General features: G+C 34.4%; 2 protein-coding genes across 8 annotated transcripts in view; one reads left to right on the top strand and one right to left on the bottom strand.

Moving 5' to 3' along the window:
- The window catches only part of RAPH1 (Ras association (RalGDS/AF-6) and pleckstrin homology domains 1), a 55,741-nt gene that overhangs the window by 18,888 nt on the left and 23,849 nt on the right, over window positions 1-13,004 (bottom strand). Inside the window, 6 exon segments of the mRNA XM_028112154.2 lie at window positions 1,656-1,766; window positions 2,828-2,971; window positions 4,293-4,358; window positions 5,539-5,660; window positions 7,045-7,204; window positions 7,652-7,729. Of these exon segments, the coding sequence (XP_027967955.2) occupies window positions 1,656-1,766; window positions 2,828-2,971; window positions 4,293-4,358; window positions 5,539-5,660; window positions 7,045-7,204; window positions 7,652-7,729 (681 nt within the window).
- The window catches only part of ABI2 (abl interactor 2), a 157,527-nt gene that overhangs the window by 134,439 nt on the left and 10,084 nt on the right, over window positions 1-13,004 (top strand). The gene's annotated exons all lie outside the window — the stretch shown is intronic.

Here is a 13,004-nt window from a genome sequence, read left to right as displayed (position 1 = left end):
AACTCAAATGTCCGACAGATGAATGGATAAAGATGTGATGTGTATACACGTATACACACACACACACACACACACACTAGAATATTACTCAGCCATTAAAAAAAAGGTGGGGGGGAATCTTGCCATTTGCAACAACAGACTGACCTAGAGTATATAATTTTAAGTGATATAAGTCAGTAAGAAAGACAAATATCGTATGATTTCACTCATCTGTGAAATTTAAGAAACAAAGCAAATGAACAAAGGAAAAAAAAAGACAAAAAACTAGACTCAGATACAAAGAACTGGTGACTAGCACGGACAGGGTCGGGGGGGGTGCGTGAAATAAAAGAGATGAAGGGTACACATTTATCTTGATGAGCAATGTATAAATTGTATGAATCATTACATTATATACCTGAAACTACTATAACACTATGTTAATTATGCTTCAATTTAAAAAATAATTTAAAAAAAAAGTGGGCATGTACTCAGGCCAATGACTCTCAAGAGGAGGACTCAGGAGGTAGCTCCTGGGAAATATTTCCTCCCACTTGAGAGAGACAAGTACGGGGAGAAATAGTCCGTCTTCTTCTGCTGGAAAGAAACAAATATAGGGAGAAACAGCCATCTTCTGCTGGATTTTGCTAAATCCATTGCATGGATCCATCCTCCATGTGATGCCTACAACTGCAGTGGTCATCTGTAACTGTGAGGTGAGCCAGCCTGAGGATAAGTTGATATGCAGAAGATGGAAGAACAGGGAAAGAAGGAAAGAATTTCGGTTCTTATGGACAACTCTGAACCACTGAAACAACCAACTCTTGCTGTCTTCATGTTATGAGGATCCCCCCCAAATAACTTTCATATATATTGATGTCTATTGATATTTACCATCTAAGAAGATTAAAACTAAGAAAAATTTAAAATATGAGAATATACAAGTATTTGTTCCACTACACAAGAGAGCAAAGATATCATCATATCATGTAATCTCTTAGAAAACTCCCTTATACGTTTATGAGAGAATGAGAGTGTAAGAGGCAAATAACATCTCAGCATTACTGGAATAATAATTTTGACTCACAGACGCCTTGACAGAGTTTCAGGGACTCCCAGGGGAGCTTGAACTTCATTTTCAAAACTGCCGGATTAAGCTACTTCGTAATGACTTTTAGAAAATTATTTGCTGCTGTTAACCTAAAGGATATAGTGGTATTCTCCAAAAAAGGTTTATTTAATAAAGGGGCACCATTACAATGGTATTTTTATTTTTATCAGAGCAATCAAAAACTCCACCCAAAACCCCAAACCCAACTGATAACTCTCAGAGAAAAGCAAAATCAAACAATGATATAAACATATAGACCTAAGTAGTTACCAAGAGGTGACTAAAATAGAGCCAATGAGAAAAACTTAATCATCTCCATAATTATCTTGAATTTTAAAATGTTGTCTTTAACAGTAGCATCAATCTAATTAGGGCTATGTAGCTAGAGGTCAGCTGTGGTGTAAGCACATACTTCTTTTCCTTACCATTCTTCACCATTCCTTTAAAAGCCTATAGGAAAAGCAAAAACAGTGTACTTGATAGAGATACAAACCATTCTAAAATGTCCAATAACTCACTCTATGTCTAACATCAATTAAAATTCCTAAAAAGGGAATGTGTTTACCTTTAGCACTAGACAATAATCTGTAGGTGCTTTGTATTTGTTCCGGTAGTCCTGTCCATAATAAACATTGACATGATCCAGTTGGAGAAAGCATACCAGTTCCCGAGAGACCTAAGATAAAAACACCAAAAAGACTGACTTAACAATAATGTATAAACAAGCAAATACCATACCTGGTAATAGTTTCTAGTTGAGAATAAAAACTTTACAAAGTGGAAACCAATCTATTTTGCAGTTGACAAGACAGTGACATTCTCAATGTTCCTTCTTTAACCCAGGATACAACAAAAAAGCAGTCCATTTCTGTCTGCCATTCACAATGAACACAGACTTGCTTGGAAAGGGTGGCATTTTAAGGAGACTTTAAATATAATACAGCATATCAAATATAGTATATAGTAGAGCTCTGGAAAAAAACATCACGTAGTTTGGTGCTCATAATGCGTATCTCAAGTACAATGATTCTCAAGTCAGGGTTTCCTCACCTTAAATAGAGGAAACAAAATATGCCTCTCGGGAGGGTGGTAAAACCTAGATGAGAGGATGCTGTAAGGAGTTTAAAATAGTGAGGGCCCCCACTAAGCACAAAAGTGGCAGCTACCAAGGGGAACCTCAGCAGGAGCATATTATCCAAGAAAGGCTGAAATACCTATAATCCCAGAAAGCTATTCTCCCCAAACAATAACAAGCAAAAACTACTCTGACAGAAGTTCTGAAAATAATAAATAAAAGTATGACTTCAAATGTGGCAAGAGAACTGAAATGGGCCCAATGAATGACCAGAGAGTGAACACGTCCAGGTTTCTTCTTCTTTATAATAGATCAATAAACAAAGCAAAGCAATATTCTGTGTGTCCTACAACAGCTGAAACAAGGGACGCCTGGGTGGCTCAGTCGGTTAAGCAGCTGCCTTTGGCTCAGGTCATGATCCCAGGGTCCTGGGATCGAGTCTCACATCGGGCTCCTTGCTCAGCAGGGAGCCTGCTTCTCCCTCTGCCTGCTGCTCCCCCTGCTTGTGCTCTTTCTCTCTTACTCTATGCCAAATAAATAAAATCTTTAAAAAACAAAAAAAGAGTTGAAACAAATCAGAGCCTGGATTCACCTTGTCAGCATACTTACTACAAATTAACTGTCATAATGAGGAAGCTCAAAAGTCAGCAGAGGGGACACACCTTTGCTTTTCCTTTAGGGACATAGTAGATACCAGATGCTCGCAAGAGAAAATAACGCTTTTTCCAGGACTTTTTGCCATCATCTTTCAACCACAGGACTCCTTCAATTTCTGGTACAGTTACAGAACTTCCACAAAAACATTCCTAAAATAAGAAGATGATTTGGAAAGATGTGATCTTTGGATTCTCAGAACAAAATTGTGTTTACTCCTGTGAAGTTCATACTGTAATTATACCAAAATGGCTTTGGTATTAAGGCCACACTACTAATATTACCTCAATTAGAACTTTGTATTCTAAACATATAGATTCATTTTGAAACTACTATGGCAATCCCTATGAACTTTTACCTAACATTGTTTTGAAGAATCTAAATTGAATTGTCAACTGAGCTGCATACAACAGGATTTAAATGCATCTGTACAGCACAGTAACACTAAATTTAGTAAAAGTGTCAGTTAACGTAAGCATTAGACTTTATTTTTCTCCAAATTAACAACACATTTAGATTAGCTGTCAAACCAAATTTGTTTTAAAAAGCAACATGCTAAGTGAGTAAATACTCACAATTTAAAAACTATCAATTTATATGATTCTAAAACAAAGAGGACATTTATTTTTTAAATATTTAAAACTAGGTTGAAAGGAATGTAAACAAACTCAAAATTATGAATTCTAATGTCTGTACTTAGATAAAAATGTAATTAAAAAATCAATCATGTATTTGGCAAGAGAAAAATAGAAATCCTCACTAAATGTTAACATAGGACATTTTGAGCCTAAATTAACTTCTCTCTTCCCAAAGTACAGAGAAACCATGAATTACAAAGAGGATTTTTAATTGTAGCTATTATCACTATGAAAAGCTGAGTGCTGATCTTCATCTTCCTGCCTTATTGCTAAGAATTTATTCTGGTTTTCAAACATACTAACTTCTTTGATTTTAGTTCTCTAAAATCAGCAAAGGCCAAAAACCTAAAAACTGAATTATGTTTGAATTTGTTTTATTAAAATAAGGGGATGTGTGTGTGTGTGTGTGTGTGTGTGTGTGTGTGTGTATAAAATGATCATAATTTTTTTAATTGAGTTAAAGCTAAGGCTTGAAATATTTTGTAAATAACCAGTATATTCAAATTTCTCTCTAGGTGAGCAGATAAAGCACCACAATCATGTCCTTCATTGAGCAGCCTTTTTCCCCACTTGTCTGCTCCTAACAGCTCATGACTCCTTTTAGTCCACTAATATATTACTTGGCAAAATAACAGTTTTTAAGAGGTTCTTCAGTGGCCTAACATTCACACAGCTGAACTCTCCCCCTCAGGCTATGGAGGAATATAGGCTTCTCTAGTTACAAGTGTAATTATGAATATATAGCACTGACATACTTGACTTCAAAAAAGGTGCTTAATATTTTAATATTGTAATGTGCAGGAAAAAAGGGGGTGGGGGGAGTGAAGAGTCATACCTCTAATAGCACTTCTTTGTTTCTATCTGCCATCTCAGCGGTTTCCTTTTTCCCCAGAAGGTAATTCTGGAAAAATAAATAAATGAAAGTTAAAGATAAACCCACCCTATTATTCCCTTGGCACAGGTGCATATATGATTTCTTCTAGAGATATAGCAACTGTGTCTGCCTGTAGAGAATGACAGGAATACTGCTTTGAACATTAACTTGTGCCTGAGCATCATTGCTAAAATGCTTAATGCTGGCCTTCTCCTTACTTTAGCCATTATCTTGAAATATTTCATAAACTGCCCTCCCCCAAATCCTGGGATGATACCACAATGTTATGTACAACTAATGAAAGGACCTGAAAGGTTTACAAATTAAGTACAATGAGTAAGGTAAATTTCCTTAAAATATGCTAAGCTTAACTGACCCAGATGCAGAAAATTTATGTTCTGGCTTTGAAAGAAGAAACCCAATTCTCTGACATTATCATAATATCACTTGCCTCAACTAAAATCTGAATTCAATTAGCCTTATAAAAAACTTTTTTGCAATCACCTATAAAAAAATCTATTGGTATTCCCAAATGTGTATTATTCACTAATAATATCCAGTAAAGATGTGTCATGATTAAGCTGTCTGAAGGATATTTAATACTTTTAACACTACTCTTTTTCATTACTACTACTTCTCTCACCTACTGATTTTTATAAAATATTTGTGTATTATGAATTATTAACTCAAACATTATTCTGGAATAAACAAAGATGCCAAATAAATCAAGGTAACATATATTAAAAGTGGAACCATTTATAATCAAGGTTATTGAAATTAAAAAAAAATATTAAAGTGTCAACTGGATAAATGGAGAAAGTAGAGAACTTAAATATGTAAGTACTCTTCTTTGATGGAAGAGAAGCTCACCAAGTAAATAGCTGAATTCAACAGCTCTGGATTACAAAAAGCAGAAACCTGGTAACTCCCTGGAGTTACTTCTGCTGCCCCAAGGGCTCACTCCATCTGGCTCTGGGTGACTGGTAATCTCTTTGAGGCCTGACACCTGGGCCCCAGAGGACTTTCCACCTCAGTGGAAGTAGTAAATGGAAGCAGTTACTACTCCCATAGTAAATGCTCCCGTGGGGTTTTGCAATCACAATGCTCCAACCAGGTGGTTGCCAGTTTTTTAGCTCTATTAACTTAAAAGTAATAGAATAATATGAACATTTAGAAATCATGATCTCTGTAAGATATTTGGCCTCACCTGTGGGTTTTTGAAAAGTGCATATTTTTCTATACGTTCCATAAATACAAGCTTGTTTTGGCTATCTCTTGTCCAATTAAGAAGATTTTCAACCAAGTTTTCGTGGTCTTCAAAGATTCTCTCTGTCCCAAGATAAAATATCAGTACTTTGTTAGTATTCATCAGAACTGCATCAAAGACATGAAACCTTGTGAAGTAATTCCAAGCAGAACCACAGAATTTTACTTGACATTATAGCTCTTGGCCCTTAGAAATGATCTAGTCTTCCCTCTATTTTCAAATAAGGAAACATGCCCACTGTGTCAACTGACTTCAGCAAAGTCACACAACTGCTACATGGAAGAATTAGGACTAAAATCTAGGTCTTCTGTTAGGTTTTCCTCAGCCTTCAGCCTTTTCCCATCCACCCTTGAAAAAACAAAAACCAGGGGTGCCTGGGTGGCTCAGCCAGTTAAGCATCTGCCTTCAGCTCAGGTCATGGTCTCAGCTCCTGGGATCGAGCCCCTCCCTCCAGCTCCCTGCTCAGCGGAAAGTCTGCTTCTTCTCCCTCTCCCCCAGCTCATGCTCTTTCTCTCTCTCTCTCTCTAAAAAAAAAAAAAAAAAAAAAAGACTGTAGCCAATTACATAAAAGGTAGTAGAGAAATATTATATATATGGGTCTTTAACCTACAGCCACGGACATATTCCAAAAATTAGTATCCAGACATTTTCTGTGTATCATGATGCCACATCTATGAACTCAGACCTTTCTAATTCTCTAAGAATAGTTATGAGTATTATTAGAATACCTTTTATACACATTAATAAACTAATAACTTATGTTTAGGGGGCTATGTTTGTGCGTTCTGACAAAGGGGTTATCAAATTTTTATTTCTCTGGAAACCAAAGTGAAATATTTAAATCGGTACTAAGAGAAATGCAAATACTTTTTAAATTAAAATATAAAGTTAAAATTGATTACTGATTAAATAATACCTAATAAAATAACAATTGCCCGGTGCTATAATCACACAACACTATAAAAAGAAAACTTTTTTTAGAGTCAATGATGGCGTTAAAAATTAGGAATTTTTAAAATTAGAAAACACCACACTAAACTATAAATCATAGGAAATTAAGATTTAGTACGTCTAGCTAAAAATAAAAAAGATAGGCTTTATGTTTTCCCTAAAAGTCAAATGCTGGTATAAGAAATTCAGAACAAATATGAATAAATAGAATGGTCTTAGTAAATGTGTCTGTCTATGCAGTTATTTGAAGGGAAAAAGTATCTTGTTACTTAAAAAAAAAAAAACAAACAGTTTTAGCCATAAGACGATCTGAAGTGAACTGGGAATGATCTTGTATCCAAAGCAATCTCAAAATACTTGGAGAAAAAAAAGATAACGTAAAAAGCTAAGGCTATATATAGGAAAAAAAAGATGACTCAAAGTGCTTTAGTTAACATGAAAACGGTTAGGATTGCATAGAAATTAAAAAGTAAATAAAGCAATTAGATTACTAACCCATTTGTAATTCAGAGATGGTTTCTACCAGCGACCAGTCTAAACTATAACCGCAGTGGGATTTGTCCATTAGGTTATCCAGCACTTGTCTCACTGTCTGCCTCTCATCCACCATCATTGTTTTAGAACTATCATCAGACATGTGGACTCTAATCACCAACTATAACAGGTAAAAAGGAAATTAAATACAAACCAAAATGAGGCATTCTAGAAATTTCTTCCAATATCAAGTCATCTTCTGAGTAATGTTGTTCTTAAATATAAATTAAAACACAAAAAATGACTATTATGCAAGAAGGATATTCTAAAATTAGGTATCAAATAACCTACCTAAACAAATTGAAAGCATTTTTAAAATTATAATAACAGATAAGATTATAATAAGACTATTTTGTTTTACTCTTTTAGGAAAATTTAAAACAAAGTTATTTCTTTATAATAACATTTTATCTATAAAAAACATATATGAAAAATATATTAGGAAGAAATGTCCCTCTACTTCTCTGTATCTTTAAGGTATGTTATATAAACAAGGCAATTCTTTATAAATCTGACAGAAAAAAACTGATAAAAAAAATCCCAAATGAAGAAAAAGCCCAAATATCACCTTTTTCACTTGTGCCTCTTTAATTTTCTCCAGGGCAACTCTGATCTTCTCAGCTTTCAATTTTGCTGCCTGTTCTTCCTGTGAACACAAAGCACTGCAGATAAACTAATGCTAAAATAATGAGAATTTTTGAACTCTTTTTATCTTAAGGATGTTGCCAGTATTGAATTTCAGTAAGACTATAACTTCACATACTTATATAGAGCACATTTAAAAAATAACCCTGTTAACAAAGTGAGAACAGACATAGTACACAAAGGAACAGTTTTAAGATGCAAACTTTAAGATCTCTTATATTAAGAGACCAGATTCCATCTTCCATCTTCTAGAGAAAAAGAAATCTGTGATATAGCAAATTAATGAGTTTGATTCTGTCAATCTGAAGCAGATGAATTTCAGACAGAAGAAACAGGAGTGTATAATGGGCTCTGTGCTGGCCTGCCAGTTTGCCATACCTGCACAGTCCCTTGACTCTGAATTTATACCCGCCTCCGAAGTATGGGCAATCTTTTGCATACTAATGTTTTGTTCTGTTATACTGAAAATGTATCATTACCATAAAACAGCAAAAGACAGTACCTATTTCTTTGCAACCACACAAAAATCCTTAATAAAAAATTATAGGCATGTTCTCATCAATATACCAATGCAAACAAAGGAGGATGCATTATACTCTAGGTTTCATTCTGTTTTGCAAAGTACACAATATAATCAATGTCTCATGTTAGTAAACTCAAATTTGTTTCTATTAATTCACTGATGAAATTCTTAAAATGCTAAATATAATTTTCCAAATATTTAATTTCTAGTGACTTCTTTATAAAATTTAATTATAAGTAGTAATAAAATTATCAAGAACTATAATTATAGTCACACCATTTATTTTTTCCTAAAATAACATATAGTATTGTAATATAGGTACTTACCTGTACTTTCCAGCAATAGGCCATTGTACACTGTAGCCTTAATCTCCAGTTGAAAAAAACTCATGTAAGTAAATCTTCGCTTTTTATGAAGGATTACTTTCTAACTCTAAGCTTTTGATTACTCTGGAAAATATCTAAGGAAAATATACACTGCCATCTTATATATTCCTATATTTAATATAAGACTTAAAACAAAAGAAAGACCTAGTTATATCAGCCAATTTTATCTGCTCTGGATTATGATTAAAAACCATCCATTTCATTCTCTAGGCTATCTTCCCTCATTTCAAGCTTAGTAGTTACTACTCTGTAGAACAGAGAAAACAGTAGTTAGAGAAGACAGTGGGTTTGTTTGCCAGAAATCGGATCCTTTTCAATGAAAGGAGCCAGTGAATTAACATAATAACCAAGGTGTGGAAATACTATCTGTAAACCCAATTAGAGAACAAAGAACTTTATTTTAACAATGAAGGGGGTAAGATAAGACTTGATTCTTAGACTATTATATAGTCATTTGATTATAAGATCAAATCATTGTGTCCCTGCCTTTATGCAAATAAACATAATTATAAAATATGTTGCCTAAGTAATTTTTTTATTTTAATAAGTTATTTTTTTCTTTTTAATGCAGGCTATACAATGAGAAAACTACACTACTGTCATTAAAGCTCTCAGTTTCTGGAATAATGTGTCTTAGATAAACAAATCATTGTTAGTTAAATTACCAAACCTTGTGTTTTTGATGAGTATAGCACATACTCTAGAAAGGAATTTTGAATACTACCATTTCCCAGTGGTTTCATGAAACCAGCTGACAGGCTTTTTTGGAAGAGAAAGAGGGAAGCAGGAACTTTATGAATGTTTTCTCAATGGGATAATGATCTTCTGTTTCTCATGGCTCATTTGCTACATCTTTGTATTAGTATGAATGACTGTTACAGAGAGGAAAAATTTACCAAGGCATATTTTCAAGTTTTACTTCATGTCTCTGAAAAGCAAATTTAAAAATCTCAAAGTCTGATAAGGAAAGACTGATACATAAAATCAATGCTTTGTGTATTTGGAATATAAACATGAACTTCTAAAAGGCCAAATTCTTTTATAACATTATAATTATTCTGCAGAAGTTAAAAAAAAAAACTGAAGAAAATGAACAATCCAGTAAAAAAATGGGTGTTCTAAAAGACACGAACAGACAACTCACCAAAGAAGATACACAGATAGCAAATAAGCCCATGAAAAGATGCTCAATATCATATGTCTTTAGGGAACACCAAATTAAAACGAGATTATCACTATATAGCCTATTAAAATGGCCAAAATCCAAAGCACTGAAAACATCAAATGCTGGTGAAGTAGAGGATCAACAAGAACTCACATACATTGCTGGTGGGAATGCAAAATGGTAGAGCCACTTTGGAAGATAGTGTGGTGGGTTCTTATAAAACTAAACATGCTCTTACAATATGATCAGGTAATGCTCCTTCGTATCTACCCAAATTTCATTTGGGTAGATACGAAGGAGCATTACTTCCATCCAAAAATCTACACCCAGCTGCTTCTAGCAGCATTATTTATTTATATTTTTATTAGCAGCATTATTTATAATTGCTAAAACTTAGAAGCAACCCAGATAGCCTTCAGTAGGTGAATGGGTAAACTGTGCTACATCCAGCCAATGGAATATTACTCAGGGCTAAAAAGAAATGACCAAGCCATGCGAAGACATTGAGGAAACTTAAATGCATATTACTAAGTGAATGAAGCCAATCTGAAAAGGCTGCATACTGTATGATTCCAACAATGACATTCTAAAAAAGGCAAAACTACGGAGAAGGTAAAAAGATTAGTGGTTGCTAGGGGCTGGGGAGAAGGAGGGATGAATAGGTGGAACACAGCACTTTTGTAAGAGTGAAGCTATTCTGTATGATACTACAATGGTAGATACATGCATGTCCTTAACACATTTGTTGAAATCCATGGGATGTACAACATGAAGCGGGAACCCTAATGTAAACTATGGACTCGGGGTGATAATGATGTGTCAACAAAGTTCATCAGTTGTATCAAATGTACCACTCTGGTGGGAGATATTGATTATAGGGAGGCTATACATGTGTGGGGGCAGGTAGTATAAGGGAAATCTTTGTACCTTCCCCTCAAATTTACTGTGAATCTAAAACTGCTCTAAAAAAATAAAGTTTATTTTAAAAAAGAATATACAAATTTAAATATTACATTCTGATATTGGTTATAAATATAAAAATAGTATTTTCATACTCCCATTTTAGTGTGATATTATTTGCCAAATACAACAGAACACAACTAGCGCTATCTTTTGAAGGACTGATATAAAAAGTCGTTTAATTGTAAGATTAGTTTAAACCAAGTTTCTGTTCTACAGGCTAACAGGAAAATATTGACACAGTGGAAGAAAGGATAAAAGAAACAAGAGATTCAGTGCAACCATTTAACATACGTTAAACAAATTAGATTTCCTAGCCATCAATAAGAAACCATCTTTTTGTAAAGCACCTAGGTGGGGCTATTTTAACTTTAACATCCAAATTTAGCTCTTCCATTTGCTCAAAATACTACTCTTTAATAACTACCTAAATTGATCTGTTTTAAAACTGTATAAAATTCAAATTTAGGAGCTCTGTGCTTAATTTCAACCTAGGCAAATTTTAGTTTATTCTTCCCCAGTTTATTAACAAGGATGATCCTTGGTAGAAGCTTTTTGAAGAAACAACTGATCAAGATACCTCTTACTTTTAGAGTCTGAATATCATCACTGGAGCAAAACTGAAAATAAAAATACTTATATCAAATTGCAAGATTCATAGTATTTTATGCTTCCATAACCTCTTCCTGAGAAGGTTTGATTTTTACCCACATTTCCATAGTATATTCATATCTTTACTTTTAACCATTACAACCTAGGGGGAGGAAGAAATTGTTTTAAGCTCATAAAGTATGCAATACAGGAAAGATCAATACATCTTTGCTGATGTGATTAGACTCTACAGGAAGAAGACATCTGATACTTTACTTATAGAGGCAATGTAAATCTATGTTCAATGTCTGCAGCCTAATTTCAATACAATGAACAAAGCTTTATTCATCTCATGTTCTCCTCTTTTTGCTAATACAGACCACCTCGGTCTTAAGCCTTCTGCCCCCTTATCTTCTGACTATCCCTTTCTTCACGTTTGTCCCACAGCTATCCTCAACGTAAGTAAAAGATATCTTACACATATAAGAACTTTCTCCTCTACCATGTCTCTTAAAAGAGCAAAAGACAACCCATTTTCTACCTAAAAAACTCCTGTGCGGCTATCAATAACCATCAAATGCCAAGCCTCCTCAAATTTACATAAAGAACAAAAACTCAGTGAAGATCTTATGATTAAATGAAAGGCAATGCTGTGGTTACAAAGTGTTAAAACATTCTCTTGAGTGTAAAAATTAGAATACTGACAGGAAGAGTGACAGTTGCTAAGAGATGGCCAGTGAATTCCTTCAACTAAAAAAATTATTAAGGCTTTGTAGGTTCAGAACAAATCCAGTTGAAATTAAGGGGCTCAAAAGGAATTAGCAGTTTCTTTAGGATCTAGTTTATTTCACACTTTACAGCAATAAAAAAATTAGATAAATTTAAAAAGGTTCAAAGAGGGCGCCTGGGTGGCTCAGTTGGTTGGGCGGCTGCCTTCGGCTCGGGTCGTGATCCTGGAGTCCCTGGATCGAGTCCTGCATCGGACTCCCTGCTGAGCAGGGAGTCTGCTTCTCCCTCTGACCCTCCCCACTCTCATGTGGCCTCTCTCTCTCTCTCATTCTCTCTCTTTCAAATGAATGAATAAATCTTAAAAAAAAAAAAGGTTCAAAGAAAACTTGGAGTGGTAAGTTCACCACCCATGAAATGCTCTACTCTAGAAAATTACTTAGAGCCACAATAATAACAGTAACAAACTACTTTACTTCCCTGACATTGATAGACTTTCACTGAGAAGAGAACTAACATCAACTGAACACCTAAAACTTGCCACACACTAAGAGGCGTGGTTACACACGGCATCGCATTTAATTCTCAATAATGCAAGGCAAATATCACTATTATATACATTGTACTGATTAAGGCTCAGAAAGACTAATCTTTCTAAGATCAAACAGGCAGTTACCCAATGACTAACTACTTGCTCTCTCCACTAGCAGTAAGTAAAAACTAATTGTCAAAAATGAAAGACTTATAGTAATATAATAGCACTTTTATAACTTCTCTGAAGAAAAGAAAAATGGTGGTTAGCATTACAACAGTTCTTGAAGGTCACTAAAGGACCATTCTGTGACAGATGTTTGTTGAGACTGTGCAGGCTTGGGTCTGACTGCAGGGGATAGAGTTCCTGCTTTCAAGGAGCTTACCTTTAATA

This window comes from Eumetopias jubatus, unplaced genomic scaffold (genome assembly GCF_037043125.1).
Source record: "Eumetopias jubatus isolate StellerSeaLion01/CBP00866 unplaced genomic scaffold, mEumJub1_p1.0 scaffold_3, whole genome shotgun sequence".
Classification (NCBI taxonomy): Eukaryota; Metazoa; Chordata; class Mammalia; order Carnivora; family Otariidae; genus Eumetopias; species Eumetopias jubatus.
This window is presented reverse-complemented; position numbering and strand designations above follow the sequence as displayed.